Consider the following 18,534-nt stretch of genomic DNA (forward strand, 5'->3'; position numbering starts at 1 on the left):
TAGGAGGGGGAAAAGTGATAGGGACACAACATCATTTATTATGCCCCTTCCCTTTGTTAACCCTGAAAATACAAGTTTAGGGACTATATAGAGGTCATCTTGATCTCTTCAAAAGCCTATGTCTGCAGGGCAGAGCTTCCGGCAAAGATTTTCAAAAGAAAAAAAACTCATCAGGCATGTTCCTTTGGCTCTTTGCCCCTTTTAATTTCATCCTTTTTTCTGTGAACACAATGCCCATAAGGGTAGAGCCATCCTACAATCATATCGACCAAAAAAACAAAAAACAAAAAACAAAAAGGTATCTCTAGGTATCCCTAGTGATACAGAAAGCAAGGAGCCTAGTTTCTTGCTGGCATTTTCACACAGGCACACCGACTATGGACTTATTATATGAGAAAAACAATCCCCTTTGTATTTAGTCACTATAATGTAGTTTTCTGTTGCTTGAAGTATAATACTACCCATTCGACTGTCTGCCTTCCTCACTAGATCACAAGGTGTCAGGGACCATGTCTGTATTTGCCACCTGTGCAAGATAGGTAGCTTTCATAGCAAGTTACAGAAAACCCAACTCAAAATTGCTTTAAATTATAAGGAAGTTTATTAACTCACATAATGAGATCCAAAAGTGGGACAGACTTAAGAGCTGACATAATCCCATTATTCTAGCTCCATTTCTCTGCTATTCTTTTGGCTTCCCCCATGTGTTGACCTTGTACACAGGTTGCCGTCAAAAGGATGGTAACAATTTCACACCTCATATCCATGCTCAATCATGTCTAGAGAGAACATGAATCTCTTCTGGAAGTTCTTCTGAAAAGCATCTCTTTCTGGAAGTATCCTACAAACCTATCTTTGCGATTCACTGAGGTGAATGGGGAACATAAATGATCCTAACCCTGTCCCTTGCAAGAGGGTGATATTACCTTAAGCAAGTCCAGACCACTCCTGGAGCTCAAGATGCTGAGCTATACCACCTGTGGATAAGAGGGATTCCTGAACAACATCAGGATTCTGTCGGGAAGGAAGGAGGGAAAGGATATTGAGTAGGTAAAGAACTCCCTTTTTGTATTCCTAACATCTTGATCACATATTTAAAAAATAAGCCCACCTATGATGCAAAATTTATGCTTATCTCAACAATAAGTTGAGAGAAGGAAGCTTTTCTTATTTATCCTACTACTAGTGTCTGACTCAATATCCTGCACACACTAGGATCTAAGTTGTTGGTTTTCCTTCTCTGTCAGTAAGTCTCCGTGAGAGAAAAATGGCCTAAATTATATAACCTCCTGAATTCTTTTGTAGATTGCCAGATTTTCTTGCTAATCAATTTTTTTTAGAAGCTTTTATTTATTTGAGAGATGAGAGCGAGAGAGAAAGCAAGCATGAGTGGGGTTGGCGGTCACGGAGCAAAAGGGCAGACCGAGAGGAAGAAGCAGACTTCCTGTTGAGCAGGTAGCCCCATAGGGGGATCAGGATCCCAGGACATGGAGATCATGACTTGACCCAAAGGCAGATGCTTAATCAGCTATCACCCAGGCACCCCTTTTACTAATGACTTTGACTCCCAAAGCTTAGAGATGCTGGGGTAGACAGAAAAATCCCAAGTCAACAATCCCAATTGTAATCCCAAATTACAATAACAGTAATGTATTAATGTACTAGTGACTTCTTCTGGGAAAGCAAATTATAATGAAATTCCTTTTTTTTTTCTTTAAAGATTTTATTTATTTATTTGACAGAGAGAGATCACAAGTAAGCAGAGAGAGGGGAAGGTAAGCAGGCTTCCTGCTGAGCAGAGAGCCTGATGTAGGACTTGATCCCAGGACCCTGAGATCATGACCTGAGCCGAAAGCAGTGGCTCAACCCACTGAGCCACCCAGGCGCCCCTATAATGAAATTCTTTTTTTTTTTTAAGATCTTTTTTTTAAGGTTTTATTTATTTATTTGACAGAGAGAAATCACAAGTAGATGGAGAGGCAGGCAGAGAGAGAGAGAGGGAAGCAGGCTCCCCGCTGAGCAGAGAGCCCAATGTGGGGCTTGATCCCAGGACCCTGAGATCATGACCTGAGCCAAAGACAGCGGCTTAACCCACTGAGCAACCCAGGCGCCCCTATAATGAAATTCTTAAAAATTTCTTTTTCTTACCAAAATGAAGAAACTGTAGAGATGAAGATGATGTTCTGCTTCTCTGGGGGCACAGTTGTCAAACTTAAAAAAAATTCCAAATCCTCCAAAAATTCTCTTAATTCCAAGATTCTTTACTGTCAATAATGAGGGATGACTACTGTTACTTTTAATAGTGGGGTTTCAGAAAGGCACGAACATTTCATATTATCCATGGAGATTTAAGTCTCTGACAGAGAGCAAGTACATTGCTTCTATACTAAAATTTCAGTAGGCAAATTTGGATCATCAGTAATTGATTAGGGTACCTCTCTCCTCATCCCATTAAAAAATACTTTTTTTTGAAGTTTGGGGAGTTTGAGCCCCATGTTGGGTATACAGAGATTACTTAAAAACAACAAAAATAGTTTGGGGCTGTAAGGTGATGCTTATTTCCTCTAGGGCCACTAATTTAGTCACTACTTACCAGAATGGCTGGCATGGGTGAGTTTGGTTCACAGAAAGTGCCCCAGACTTGAGGACTGATAAACAAGGGTTTGAATCCCAACCCAGACCACTGCTGTGACCAGGGCTAACCGCTGAAACCATACAGGTTGTCTTGCAAAACCGGGAGTACAACCGCCGGCTGTTGCCACAGCCGGGCCTATATGAGATTCAGCACGAAAAGCACAATTCCAGGCACACAATGTTAATTTAACAATTCAATACATTTGTTTCTTCATTCGAACGTCTCAGTTAATCTTAAACGTCCATACGCCCTCCGAATAGGTCAGTAATTTAGCACAAGAGACCTGCCTGGGAGATGGGGTTGTGGAAGACCGTCCAACCCGTGCCACAGCCTGGGGGCCAATGAGCTCCCCATCACCGGAATGGGCGCTTTCGGGCTCGTCGCGGCCCAGGAACCCGGAAGCGGGCGTCGCCGAGGCCAAATTGCCCACATTTTGCCCCCTAGGGGAAGGGGAGGGGCGGGAACCAAGGGAGGGCAGCGCCGCACACCGCTTGGAGTCGTCGCGATTCCGGCCACCGCGGCGCGCCACAGAACCACGTGCCCGAAGGGGGGCGTGGGTGGAAACGTGCACAAAATGGCGGAGCTCCACGCCTGGGCCGGAGGGAGCGCAATTGCCGGCAGGCTCTCGTCGGACTCTCCCGCCAGTTTCCGTACTTTCGGAACCGGAAATGGGTGCTAATCGCGCTCCCGGGCAGGAGTGGGCGGGGCTGCTCTCCCGGAAGTGCCTCAGGTCTTGGCCAGGCGGAAGATCCCGCGGCTTCGGTCGCTCCCTAGGAGTGCCCGGTGGAGGGAGGGAACCCGGAAGTTGGCCGCGCTGTGGGGTTTCAGTGCGGTCCCGGGAGGGCGGTGATCCCAAGGTGGCTAGGGAGGGGGAGCTGCAGGACCCGTACTGTTGCGCCTCTCAGAGAGGGAAGCTGGTTTGGCCAGCCCGCTAGTGAAAGCGCGGTTCTCCAGTCCTAAAGGGAAGGGTGAGATGGACGGGCCCCTAACTCCCAGAGAGTCCGCAAAATTCATTGCAGAGAATAGTCGGGATGTGTTCATCGACGGCGGAGGCGTGCGGAGGGTGGCCGAGCTCTTGCTCGCCAAGGTCTCGGGCCCCGAGCTGGACCTGGGGAGCTGGAAGGCACTTCACGAGCTGAATCCCAGGGCCGCCGACGAGGCCGCAGTCAACTGGGTGTTCGTGACAGACACGCTCAACTTCTCTTTCTGGTCGGAGCTCGAAGAGCACAAATGTCTGGTGGGCTATAGGGGGAAAACGTACAGCGGGTACTGGTCCCTGTGCGCCGCGGTCAACAGAGCCCTCGATGAAGGTTGGTGCCCTTCTCCAGGTCAGACCCCACAAACTGAGGTTTCGGTTTACCGGGAGGGTCCCGAGGAAGGAGTCGGGAAATGGCATATGTTAATAAGGCGAACTTGAAGTTCTTCATTGCTTCAAGTAGCAGCTCTTACGTGCTTACAATACAAATGTGAGAAGAGGCAGGAGTTAAGTCCTTAGTGAGAAATGATCCTAATACTTGTCATCATGGCAGCTAAGCATACAAGATTTCTAAAGAATGCCACTTTGATGACATCTGAAGAACAAAGGGACAAATACAACGCATTTTATGCAGTCAAAATATATTTGATGTAATATAACAATTGCTAGAAACGGATGAGTAAGTACAGACGAGTCAATAGAAAATGAAGGGTATGCTTCTGATCTTGGAATTCTTCATCCCCTTTTAGTGCATTCCTGTAACACTCATTTGCTTTCTCATGTTGTAAAAGTAAGGATCTGATGAATATAAAAGTATGATATTGTTCTTTTTTCCCTAAGGGATACCTATAACCAGTGCCTCCTACTATGCCACAGTGACCCTAGAACAGGTTCAGCATATATTCCGTTCTGACACGGACGTTCCGATGCCTTTGATCGAAGAGAGGCATCGGATTCTTAATGAAACCGGGAAAATTCTGCTTGAGAAGTTTGAAGGCTCTTTTCTTAATTGTGTTCGAAAAAGTGAAAAAAGTGCACAGAAGTTAATGCACCTGGTAGTTGAAAGCTTTCCTTCTTACAGAGATGTGACTCAGTTTGAGGTGAGCTGCTTCTGTTGGGGATTCAGAATTAATGGTCCTCTCGTAGTTGACTTTTTTACTTCCGGAATTCCTTTTGAGAATAAAAACTTAAGGTTTGAAGTTCCTTCCTTGTGGACAAGGAACAGTAACAAGATTGTTAAGTAGGGTTTCAAAGACGTTACTTTTCTTAGTTTTCTTTTTAATGTGTTTCCATTATTCTTTCTTCTTTGTCCTTTTAAAATGTTTCAGACCTACAAAACACTGAACCTTCAGTATGATGCAACTCAGGGACATTGAGGTCCTTGAACAACTTCAAAATATTTACTTCATTGAATGAAAATCAGAATGTGTTTCTAAATTCTCTAATAAGTATTTTTTGAGGCTCTAACGTGTATATATATATTTTTCACACATGGAATACTTGAACAATGTTATTTTCTTTTTCTTTAAACAGATGTACTTATAAAGTGGTAAACATTTGGTATACCTTCCCACTGTATAACTGGGTTCTGTTTTTATAAAATTCTTTGAGAATTCGTTATCATTGTGTATTTTAACTGTGACAAAAAATTGAAAGCACCTTCAGAGGAATCACAATATAAATCTATTGAATAGGTGCTTAAATCATATTGAAATTTTTTTTTAAAGATTTTATTTATTTATTTGACAGAGAGAGATCACAAGTAGACAGTGAGGCAGGCAGAGAGAGAGAGGAAAGCAGGTTCCCTGCTGAGCAGAGAGCCCAATGCGGGACTCGATCCCAGGACCCTGAGATTATGACCTGAGCAGAAGGCAGCGGCTTAACCCACTGAGCCACCCAGGTGCCCCCATACTGAAATTTTTAACCTGCGCTTTTGAAATCACAATGCAACAACTAACAGAAATTACCAGTAATATTGTTTAAATCGCTTTTTATTATTTACAAGGTGTTTGCAAGTACATTCTCATTAGATCCACGGAAGAGCTCTGTGGGGCCTAAGGACAAGGATTATTATTGTCCTGTTTGCAGACCAGGATCCAAAGTCTAGAGAGAAAGGTTAACTGGTTTATCATACGTCATTTAGTCAGGAAATAAATAGCTAGCTTTTGAACTCTGTAAAGTGAGAGAGGCCTGATTTTGTTTGTTATGGTTATATTTTTTAAAATTTTTAAAATATTAGCAATAAGTGCAGTAAAAAGATGACTAAAACAAAACAAAACTATTGATTACAACGAAAAAGAACTGAAGGGGGTGAGAACTGTCTTGAGGGAACCTGGGCTAGAACCTACCAGATGGAGAGAACAGCTTGTGGAAAGGTCCTGGAGTGGGAATGTGTCTGTCATGTCCACATGGCTCCCCTTCCCATAGTCTCCATCCCTGTGAGATGGAGCAGTCAAATTCTTCATCGCCTACTTGGACTCCTGACTCTGGAATGCCAATTACTTTAACAAGTTGCTCTCTTATATCAATGCCAGGATAAGGGTTGTTTGTAAATACCTCGATGAGGGTGTGTAGTTATGAGAAAGTATAGCTGGAATAGCACCATCTGTCTTCTCCACTTTCAATCTCCTCTTCAGAGTGATCTTGATCTTGGCTTGATTCTAAGTCCTCATCCGGTTCTGTGTTTTTTCTGGCACTGGTGCCTAGCTCTTCAATTCTGAAACCAAGTCTGGATTCTAGACTCATCGGTGTTGACTTCTAAAGCAAGTCTTTGTTGGATAGCGTAACCTTGGGAAGGATTTTGGTAAAATGACTTGATGGGGATTTTCAGTTGATCTGTGAATTTGGTGTGTCTGTGTCTCTTGATTCATCACTATGGTCTTTTTTGGAAAGGTCTCTTAGGCCATGTTGGAACAGAGTTCTGAAATCTAAGGATCAGAAGATTCTTTTCTTTTATCTTTTAAAAGTTTTATTCATTTGAGAGCGAGAGCGAGCATGAGCATGGGGGAGAGGCAGAGGGAGAAACAGATTCCCCGCTGAGCAGGGAGCCTAATGTGGGGCTCTGTCCAGGACCTGGAGATCATGACTTGAACCAAAGGCAGATGCTTAACCATCTGAGCCACCTAGGGACCCCTGTTAAGATTCTTTTAATTGCGGGGCACCTGGGTGGCTCAGTGGGTTACAGCCTCTGCCTTCAGCTCAGGTCATGATCCCAGGGTCCTGAGATTGAGCCCCACATTGGGCTCTCTGCTCAGCAGGGAGCCTGCTCCCCGCCCCTTACCCCCCCGCCCAACCTCTCTAGCCTATTTGTGATCTCTGTCTGTCAAATAAATAAATAAAATCTTAAAAAAAAATTCTTTTAATTGCAAGTGACAGACACAAAACTAGAAAAACCTTAAGCAAAATGAAGAATTTGGGGGATAGGAACATCTAGGATCAAGGACTCAGTGCCATCAGGATTCAGTGTCTCCTTGTCTCCTCTTTGCTTCTGTTGGCTCTGTATTTCTCGTGACTGCAGACTAGCTTTCTCCCTGAAGTAGAAGGTGTTGATGAATTTTGCATCTTATTGCTTCAACCACTGTGGGGGGTTGGGGAGAGAGGTAGACATCCTCTCAGGTACCATTATAAAATTCCTGGCTGATTCTGATCATCTGGATGGGGCAAAGGCATTCCTAGAAAAGAGGCCCTAGGCCGGTGCCAAATTTCATTTTGTTCTGATTAACTGTTTTGCTAATACAGAGGTTACTTTGAGATTTATCTTTGTTTTATTTTGTTTTTAAGATTTTATTTATTAGAGAGTGTGTGAGATGAGGTGGGGTGGGGTAGGGGCTGGAGAGCACGAAGAGGGGGAGTGGCTGAGGGAGAAGCCAACTCCCCATTGAGCAGGGAGCCTGATATGGGGCTCCATCCCAGGAATCGGAACCTGAGCCCACTGAGCCACCCAGATGCCTCTATCTTTGTCTTTAAAGTATGTCATTACGGCCTTTTTAAAGGAAATTCTAGATTATGTTCCTTGGTTCATCATTCAGGCCATCAGTGTATTAGTGTATGAAAAACTCAGATTGTCATTCATGAGGCTAAGAATCCATGTATTCCAGAATCAGCATTGGTTATAGCAGAAGAAGGACTGAGAGTAAATTTAGGATGACTTCAGGATGGAATAAATTCATGACGCTGTGTGGTTTGTTTGCTTAGAAGTAGTCCAGAGTTTTTGTTTTTGTGGAAGAAAGAATGAACTTCTTCTTCTTTTGTAGATGATAATACCAATTTAGTAAGTAATTTGCTGAGTTTCTGTTTTATTATAGCACAGTGCTTTTGATTTGCTTTGTTGAAAAATTCAATTTTTTAAAAAGATTTTATTTATTTGACAGAGAGAGAGATCATAAGTAGGCAGAGAGGCAGGCAGAGAAAGGAGGGGCAGGCTCCCTGCTGAGCAGAGAGCTCCATGCCGGGCTCGATCCCAGGACCCAGAGATCATGACCTGAGCCGAAGGCAGAGGCTTTAACCCACTGAGCCACCCAGGCGTCCCTCAATTTTTTTTTTAAGATTTTATTTATTTGAGAGAGAGAGAGAACGCAAGCAGGAGGAGCAGCAGAGGGAGAGAGAGAAGCAGGCTTCCACTGAGCAGGGAACCCGATGTGGGAAAAAGAAAAAAAATTTTTTTTTTTTAAAGATTTTCTTTATTTATTTGACAGAGAGAGATCACAAGTAGTCAGAGAGGCAGGCAGAGAGAGAGGGGGAAGCAGACTCACCACTGAGCAGAGAGCCCGATGCGGGGCTCCATCCTAGCACCCCGAGATCATTACCTGAGCCGAAGGCAGAGGCTTTAACCCACTGAGCCACCCAGGCACCCCTAAATAAAGAAAATCTTAAAAAAAAAAAAGGAAAATCCCCAAAATGTAACAAAAATCATACTTATGGATTTTGACACTTTGTTAAAGGAATATTATATTTTTTCACTTATTTTTTCAAAAGATTATCATTGGTGTTAGACAAAAGTGAGATAGTTCCCATGATTCCTAAACATCCTAACATAGCACTGACCACAGAGTGGTTGCTTTGTTAGTCAATTTACAGTTATCTTTGCATACTCCTTTAAAATATATGTAAATAAGGAAGGGTGGCCTGGCTAGTTTATTCTGTACAGCAAGTGACTCATAATCTTGGGGTTGTAAATTCAAGCCCCATGTTGGGTGTAGAGATTGCTTAAAAATAAAATATTTTTAAATGAAATAAAATATACATAAATTACTTTGGGCAATTAACTCCAAATCAAGAGGAATTCTGAGCCTTTTAGGACTGCTTTTGAAGTTGAGAAGGTGTTAAAATCAAGTGTATGTTTTTTGTTTTTGTTTTTGTTTTTGTTTTAAGATTTCTTTACTTAAATCTTTAAGATTTAAGAAAAAGCATGAAGCAAGATAGGGGCAGACAGGCAACAAGCAGACTCCCCTCTGTACAGGGAGCCCCACCTAGGGATTGATTCCAGGACCCCAAGATCATGACCTGAGTCAAAACCAAGAGTCAGATGCTTAACTGACTGAGCCACCCAGGTGCCCCATTAAAAAGTAATAACTCTCTCACAGCACAATTTTTTTTCATAGTACCATTTTTAATGACTTCACAGTATTCCACTATATGGATGTACAGTCCCATAATTATTTGCCCAACTATTTTATTGCAGTAATTATGTTTGATATAGTTTTATTTTTTAAATTGAATTTTATGTCATGTTTTCGGTTTTATGTGATAATAAGCAGTACTGCACAATCGTTCAATACTTGTAATTATTTTCTTAGAATGGAATCATAGTAGTGAAATTGCTGAGTCAGAGCATGGCCTGGATTCTCAGGCTTATAATACAGAAAAGTGCTAACGGTTCTCCAGAAAGGGAACAAAGATAGTCAGCAGCAGCAAAGGAGAGTGCTCTTTTTCCAGCCCCTTCATGACATGGTGATGGTATTGGTTGCTGTATTTTTTAATATTTAACAAGTTGCATAAAATAGTCATAATTGCTTTTTAACATATATCTATTTACTGAGATTATCACCTGTTTTTAAATATTCTAAACAAATTGATAAACTTAGAAAATTTTAATTCAGACAGACTTTAAATCAGTGATTTCCCAACCTGGTGTACTCCAGAATCAGTCAGAAAGCTTTAAAATTCAGATATATTTCTTTTTTTTTTTTTTTTTTAAGATTTTATTTATTTATTTGTCAGAGACAGAGGGAGAGAGAGCGAGTGAGCACAGGCAGACAGAGAGGCAGGCAGAGGCAGAGGGAGAAGCAGGCTCCCTGCCAAGCAAGGATCCCGACGCGGGACTCGATCCCAGGACCCCGGGATCATGACCTGAGCCGAAGGCAGCTGCTTAACCAACTGAGCCACCCAGGCGTCCCAAAATTCAGATGTATTTCTAAAGCAACTCTGATTTGGAGCATGTAGTAGCAATGCAAAAGTCCTAATGAAGAAATCAGCTTCCCTCAGGCTATTGTCTTTACTCTGACATACTGATAAATGTGCATGTATGGTCTTTTTTGCTACTTTATTTTTTTTTAAGATTTTTATTAATTTATTTGCTAGAGAGAGAGCACAGATGAGAGAGAGAGTGAGCTAGAGTACAAGCAGGGGGAGCAGCAGGCAGAGGGAGAAGCAGGCCCCTCACTGAGTAAGGAGCCCTTGCGAGACTCAATCCTAGGACCCTGGGATCATGACCTGAGCGGAAAGTAGCCATTTAACTGACGGAGCCACCCTGGCAGCCCCTTTTTTGATATTTTAATCAACATTTTATGTTACTTTTAAGCCTTTGTAATTTTTTAAAGATTTTATTTATTTGACAGAGAGAGAGGCAGTGTGAGAGAGAACTCAAGCAGAGGGAGAGGGAGAAGCAGGCCTCCCACCGAGCAGGGAGCCTGACGCTGGGTTCCATCCCAGGACCCTGGGATCATAACCCGAGCCAAAGGCAGACACTAACGACTGAGCCATGCAGGTGCCCCAAGCATTTGTAATTCTTGACCTTTCTTAATTTGTTCATGATAAATGTGTTGAAGATAATCAACTCATGGTCATGGATTTTTTTTTCATTGCTAATAATTATTTTATAAAGGTACTCTATTGGGGCACCTTGGTGGCTCAATCATTAAGCGTCTGCCTTTGGCTCAGGTCATGATCCCGGGTCCTGGGATCAAGGCCCTCATTGGGCTCCCTGCACGACAGGGAGCCTGCTTCTCTTTCTCCCACTCCCCTTGCTTGTGTTCCCTCTCTTGCTGTCTGTCTGTCTGTCTGTCTCTCTCTCTGTCAAATAAATAAATAAATAAAAATCTTTGAAGGTACTCCTTTGAAAATATTTTATTCACCAAGCAATATTATGGGACATGTAGGGAATTGTTATTTTGGAATTTGCTGGTATTTTCAGTGATATCAGTTAATATTTTAGAGATGAAGAATTTGATTACTAAAATCATTTGATTACTAAAACCATGTCAACTTGTGAAGAAAATGTTTTATAGATGACTTGAATTTATTTTTAGAGTCCTCACTTAAATCTTATTTTTTGTTTTGTGTTTTTCAAGGGTATTATAATCTAATCTTTGTGATATACTCATTGGCTACCATGGAAACGGTGGTCATGATGTGACAATTTATGTTTTGTTAGATGCTAGCACTGATTTTGTTACATAAGTCTGGTTCCTGTATTTTTCCAGTTTGATCTTTGGATCTTATTAAAAACAGGAGATAATACCTTCTATGTATTACATTAACATGATAGAATAATACAATTTTATTTTTTATATTAAGTTTTATATCTTACCTTTAATACATTAGACTTGAATATAAACCTAGTTTATATTGAATATAAACCTAGTTACCAGGTTTATACCAGGAAACTACCATGTAGTTTCCAGTCCAACAATTGCCAGGTTAGCATATTTTATTAGGTTTGGAACTATAGACTATTCCCAGATGATGTAGGGTTACTTTTTTTTATGGTTTTATTTATGTGAGAGGGAGAGAAAGAGAAAGCGAGCCTGCAGGAGTGGGGGGAGGGGCAGAGGGACTAGCAGACTCCCTGCTGAATATAAAGCCTGAGATCATGACCTGAGGCAAAGTCAGACACTTAAGTTGACTGAGCCACCCAGGAGCCCCTAGGGATACTTAATGGTGATTTGTTCCTGCCAAACCCCACTCTAATTTATAGACCTTACATCATGTCAGAAAATGAGCGTGTGTGTTTACTCTTGAAAACAAGATACTGAATTTCTTAAAGGTGATCTTAGGCAATTTACTTAGTAAAAGTAGTTCTGGATTGATTGCAATAGGTACATCTTAAGGTTAGGCAATATTAGGTTGTTTCTCATTAGGACAGAGTATCATTGGAGTTTTTTTAGTAAATAAAGGAATCTATGTTATCATCTTAAGGAATTTTCACATGGAACCTTTCCTTGAAGGATTTAATTTCATTTTTTATTTAATTACTTATGTCATTTACTTATTAAAACATTCTCCAAGGTGGTCAGGATAAATTTGAGGAGCCAGTAATAATGATGATTCTCTTTTAGCATGGTTGCAGACAAGCAGCTATAAACAATGATTTGAGATTATTACCTTTAGAATTAGGATTAGATTGTAACTATCCTATCTTTCCAGAGTTTATGCTGATCTGCATTCATAGTTTTGTAGAGAATTTTTGAGTTAAATTATACCCACTATCCTATAATGCCTGGTTAAATTTGCTGCTTTGTTGTATAAATATAATTAAAGTGTATTTTGTTATGTGGGTTTACATATTGATTTTGACCGTTTCCAAAAAGGTAAAGTTGATAAATTCTGGCTATTGATCAGTTATGTCTTCATCTCTGGAATATGTTTATCATATTATCTGAATGGCAGCAGTTAAAAATTGAATATTGTGATTCTCTTCAGAAATGAATTTAAGAATTTTTGTTTTCTTCTTTATATTCTTCTGTATTTTATACAATTAACATGAATTATGTTGCAGTCAGAAAAATTTAAGAAGCTTTCTAAAGAAATACTGAGTCATTAAAAAGAATATGCAGGTGGGTTATAATGACACAGGAATATATATATGAGGTAATGTCATTAAAAAAGAACATTCAATAATAACCACAATTACCACAGTTGTATTTGATGTGCCTTAAAAAATACAGGAAGTAAATTTGGAGTGAAAAAGATAATTTAATATTTATTAGACTCCCTTTTTTTTTCCTGTAAAAGGTCCATAAATTCTTACCAACACTAAAATTATCGCACCCTTGAGAAATGTTTTCAATGTGTGCCCTTTTTTAATAGCGTACATAAAAGCTAGCAGATACCCAGGTGACATTTATGTTCTCTTCACTCATCAGGGGAAAAGAATTTCTTTTTACAAACGGGCCCAAATCCTTGTGGCGGATACGTGGAGTGTATTAGAGGGGAAAGGAGACGGCTGCTTTAAAGACATCTCCAGTATCACCATGTTTGCCGACTATAGATTACCTCAGGTTCTTGTTCACCTGGGAGCCCTGAAGTACTCCAAAGAACTACTGGAAAAGCTACTCAAAGGTTTGCCAGCTTAATTAAGACATTCTTTGTAATACTATGAATTGTGGTTGAGTCTCTGTCTGGTTTCTTTCACATGAGTTGTCCTTTCCTAAAAAAAAAAAAAAAAGTACTGTTTATTGTTAAAAGCACATGTAAAGAAAAATGTAGGGGCAATTGAAATAAGAGAAAATTGCTTTTTGTTGTTGTTTACACTGTAGAATATAGGAAATTACACTATTTGGTCATTATAGTTTCAGAACCTCATAATAAAATGAAACCGAAGTCTCTGTTACCTAAAGGTGTGTGATGGACGCTAGGTCCTTCTGGTGTAGTGTTAGAAGAGTATTAATTAAGCAGTGAAGAGCACACTACCCTATGAAGTAAAAGGTGGCCTGAGATATGGGTAACATGCAGTGCGTTTCAAGTCAGGAGGCTCTAAGGTCTGCTACTGGGTTACCTTGCAGGAGTCACTTTCTTTTCTTTTCTTTTCTTTTTTTTTTAGGGGTTTGTTTATTTGACAGACAGAGATCACAAGTAGGCAGAGAGGCAGGCAAAGAGAGAGGAGGAAGCAGGGTCCTTGCCGAGCAGAGAGCCCAATGCCGGGCTGGATCCCAAGACCTTGGGACCATGACCAGAGCCGAAGGCAGAGGCTTTAACCCACTGAGCCACCCAGGCACCCAAGTCACTTGATTTTCTAGGCTCATTTATTTACCATTATTGGATTCAGTTATTGATTCTCAAGAGCAGGAGCCTTGGTTAATAGATGAGCATAGAAAATTCTGTTTGTGTGAAAATTAGCTTTTTTTAAAAAGTTTTAATTTAAATTCTAATGAGTTAATTTAGAGTGTAATATTGGTGTCAGGAGTAGGATTTAATATTTAGCTTTTTCTTTTTTAAACATGTCTGTATGAGAAAAATAATTGCATAATTTTCATGTTAATTTCTCTCTTGGGTGCAGTATTTTCAGCCTTTTTTTTTTTTTTTTTTTTACTTTTAGAAACAAGTAGTTTTTTTTTCTTTTAGGATTTTATTTATCTATTTGAGGAAGAGAGAGCGAGAGAGTGAGTGTGCACACGAGCAGGGTAAGGGGCAGAGGAAGAGGGAGAAGCAGACTCCCTGCTGAGCCAGGAACCCGATGTGGGGCTCAATCCCAGAACCCTCAGATCAAAAACATATGCTTAACTAATTGAGCCACCCAGGTGCCCCAAAGCAAGTAGTTTTTATGACTGAATAACTTTCTGTTGTGAAATAGGTTTCAATCACCCAAAATAAGAATAACACAGAATATGAAGATACCATTAGCTGTGGTTGCTTCTAACTCGTTTTTATGCTGCCTTGGGCAATTCTTTTGTCCCTCTGTTTCTTCAGTTGAAAAATAACAAGCTGTCTTATGTTGTAATGCTCATGTGGTGGGTCATTAATTGTTGGATACCTTAAATATTTAAGCATTCCGGGCTTCTTTCCCATGTAGCCACGTGCAACTGATCTTTTTTTGGCCCGTGTATACACTGCTTGTTCCTACCCGTAAACATTCCCTTTCCTGGTTTCCCTCACCCCCAATTTTTTTTTTTCCAGTTCAAATCCTACACATCCACAAGGCCTTAGCTCAGATGCTACCTCCCCCACATAGCTTTTCGCAGCTTTTCATGATTTGTGCATCTTCTCCTTCTGAATGTTTGTAGCACGCAGTTGTTTCTGCTACTGTGAGGAAAACCCTGCTGAGAAGGGATCATGCACCATAGCGTACAAAGTGGTTTGCATTTTCTTATTTTTTTTTTTTAAGATTTTATTTATTTGGCACAGAGAGAGAGAGAGATCACAAGTAGGCAGAGAAGCATGCAGAGAGAGGAGGAAGGAAGGCAGGCTGAGCAGAGAGCCTTGATGTGGGACTCGATTCCAGGACCCTGAGATCATGACCTGATCTGAAAGCAGAGGCTTAATCAACTGAGCCACCCAGGTGCCCCTGGTCTGCATTTTCTTCTGCCATCTATTACAACTGCAGAGGCCCTTGTCCAGCTGTCCAGCTGTAGCTGTTGTGACTGCCTCTGTTATGTCCAGAGTGTGAACTGATTGCTTTGCTTCTTAGTTTATTTAAGCAAAGTTGGACTTTTTTCAAAAAGTGCTTCACTAGCAAACTAGAGGAGAAACAAAAACTGTAAACGTAAAGTAGTACACACAAGTCTAGCACACTAGGTTTTGAAAACTATCTTAAGTGGGATCTAGAACCAGGTAGCTTGACTAGATGAGATAGAACCTTCCTTAACTGGCCTTCAGTGATACATCTTTCAAATTTGATGATGAGCTGCACTTAGTGTATTTTTCCCTCTCTTCTCTTCTGAATTATCTCCAGGCCAGCCCTTGGAAGACTACCCAGATTTCTGTCCATTTTATCTTTTTTTTTTTGGAGGGGGGGAGTAAATACAGTTCTTTCACTTTATTTTAGTATGAAGTCAGATGTTTTTTCTGTTTTATCTTTAACCCATCTCTTCACCAAAGGCGTATTTTTAGCCAATTATATATACTGCCCATCCAGTTTGGCTAAATTTAGATTCTTCACTGGGATTCTAGGACGGACACCAACCATGGTATTGAAGGCCCACCCTAATCCAGTATTACCTTATTTTAACTTGATTGCATCTGCAAAGATCCTAGTTATAAGTGAGGCCACAGTGCACCTGTACCAGGAGTTAGGACTTGAATGTGACTTCTTGGAGGACACAGTATAGTACTACAGTTACTTATTGGATGGAGGGAATGTAAGTAATGCTATTTAAGATCCCTGCATCTGGCTGTGGCGTTCACTTACTCTGTCTCCTTGATCCTATAGGCAGCTGAGTTGATGAGCCCAGTTCTAGTCTCAGTGGCAAAGCGTAGCCAGTGCCCATCTTGCAGGATCAGCTCACTCTGGAGGTGGGCACCGAAGACATCAGGGCCTGTGGAGCTCACAGCTACATACTCAGGGAGGGCTTGTCTGGAGGATCCTGAACCCAAAGAGCAATCAGGGTCTTCCTTGCTCAGGTGAACAACTTTGATTTCCTAGGTTCTCCTTGGTGCACTTAGGATGTACCTAAGACGATGTTCAGTTTTTTCAAATGCGAAAAGAAGGTATTCCTTCTTTGGCCCCCTTGGTGTCCTCCAAGTTTTGCAATGTTTCCCCCCCTTTTCCCGGCATCAGATCCAGTTTTTATTTTTTTTATTTTATTTTTTAATTTTTATTTATTAATTTTTTTAAAGATTTTATTTATTTATTTGTCAGAGAGAAAGCGAGCAAGATCGAGCACAGGCAGACAGAGAGTGGAAGGCAGAGTCAGAGGGAGAAGCAGGCTCCCTGCGGAGCAAGGAGCCCGATGTGGGACTCGATCCCAGGACGCTGGGATCATGACCTAAGCTGAAGGCAGCTGCTTAACCAACTGAGCCACCCAGGCATCCCCAGATCCAGTTTTTAAATCCTTTGTTTTCAAGAATTTGATAATCTTGCTGTCATATTTTTAAGTTTCTGGTGAGCCCATGTGCACTTAGCAACTGTTTATTGGGGAGCTGTATGTGCAAGGTACTCTGCTCTTCGTGGGAATATGGACGCAACCCTCTCCTTGTGGAATGTGTGATTTTAAATTAATGCCTGAGTTTAGAAGTGGTTTAAATGACCCCAAATCAGGTCTGTGTAGATTTTATGTCATTAATGTACTTCTTGCTCTGTTTTTTTCCCCGCTTGCAGGAGAAATGCTCTCATATGGAGATAGGCAAGAGGTAGAAATCAGAGGCTGCTCGCTTTGGTGTGTTGAGCTGATCCGGGATTGTCTTCTGGAGCTGATTGAAAAAAAGGGTGAAAAAACTAGCGGAGAGATCAATTCTGTTCTTCTGGATTATTACTTGTGGGACTATGCCCGTGACCACAGGGCAGATATGAAGGGAATTCCCTTTCATCACACACGCTGCATCTATTATTGACCCAAAGTACAAACAGATCCAAAGAAAACTTGGCATTTTTGTATCACATAATCATTTCTACAGTTTTGCCTTGATATTAAGAGAAGGTAGTAGGCGTGAGAGCAACAAGAAATGTGATTACCCAGTCTCACTTAAAAAATGTTTCCTGACCTGTTACTCTGCATGCCCAACTTTTGTCTGCTTGTTGAGTTTTGATCACATTTTCCCTTTCTGTGGGCACATGACAGGAATAATGAAGGAACTATAATGCTTTCTTTAAATCTCACATCTCTTAAAATTAATCATGCCTTATAATGTGATTAGTCATCAGTGATAATATTTCATCCACTCAATTGGAATCTTTTCTTAAGGTGTACCAGTTTCTTATATACCTTAATCCTTTGATATGCGGGGTAGGGTCTTTGCTATATGAATGCTGCGGCTTTTGTACAAATCAATCTTGATGCTTATTTTAAGCTTCTCATTGGTATGGACAATGGTTTTTGTACATAGTGATTTTCAGTTTAGGAAAGCTATCTAATATTCTTTTTTTTTTCTTCAGTGTAACTATATTGAAATTGAATAAAGGTTTTAAAATTTTTTCTTAAACCTGGATTGGATTTTTTCATTAAAATAGAATTTACCACATTTAATTTTAAAAGGCTTACAGTGAGGGGTGCCTGGGTGGCTCAGTCAGTTAAGCATCCTAACTCTTGATCTCAGCTTAGGTCTGATCTCAGTGTTGTGAGTTTAAGCCCTGCTGTTGGGCCCCACACTGAGCATAGAGCCTACTTTAAAAAAAACAAGGTTTAACAAAATTTCATTATTTGCTTTATGTTGTCAAAATTTCGTTACCTACCAAGCACTCATTTCCCACCGTCGCCCCCACCTTCCTTCTAACATAATCTTGATTTTTGTTAGCTACCAACCTTGTCAGCTCACTGTGACTGTGTGAATGGGAAAGGCATCATTTCCCCAAGCACTTTACTGCCATCTGCTGAAAATTTATCATACTAACCTTACAAATGACAATGACTAATAGTGAACACATCTACCCACTCCTCTGCTCCCCCCGGCACCCATGCACCCATGCGTACTGCGCAGCTAGCACCACCACCACCTAAGTAGCTTTGTCTTTATCCCTCCCGTATATGACTCAGGGAAGGTGATCCCATCTTCATCTCAAAAGGCAGACTGACTCAATATGAAAGGTTTATTGATGATAATTCTATCCTTCTGCCTGTGATTACTTTAGTAAGGGGTACGTATATAATCTCCTGGCCAATGACATTGGAGAGGAAGTCTGCGGGGGAAGCTTCTGGGAAAAGGTTTCTTCATTTTGGGGGCTCTGTACTATTCCTGAATAAACTTTGCTTTGCTGCCCACCACTCTTCACGTGGTCTACCTCTTCATTCTTTGTAGCCACGTGACCAAGAACTTCTGGCACTAAGAAAAAAGA

The 18,534-nt window shown here is 40.9% G+C and overlaps 1 protein-coding gene across 1 annotated transcript; it reads left to right on the top strand.

Moving 5' to 3' along the window:
• Positions 1-3,232: 3,232 nt before the first annotated feature.
• QNG1 (Q-nucleotide N-glycosylase 1) lies at positions 3,233-17,684 on the top strand. The gene is made up of 4 exons (XM_059411780.1): positions 3,233-3,945; positions 4,452-4,711; positions 12,974-13,169; positions 16,864-17,684. Exons 1-4 carry the CDS (start codon positions 3,609-3,611, stop codon positions 17,094-17,096), a joined length of 1,026 nt encoding a protein of 341 aa, XP_059267763.1. The 5' UTR covers positions 3,233-3,608; the 3' UTR covers positions 17,097-17,684.
• The last annotated feature ends 850 nt before the right edge of the window (positions 17,685-18,534 follow it).

Source organism: Mustela nigripes, chromosome 9 (assembly GCF_022355385.1).
Source record: "Mustela nigripes isolate SB6536 chromosome 9, MUSNIG.SB6536, whole genome shotgun sequence".
Taxonomy (NCBI): Eukaryota; Metazoa; Chordata; class Mammalia; order Carnivora; family Mustelidae; genus Mustela; species Mustela nigripes.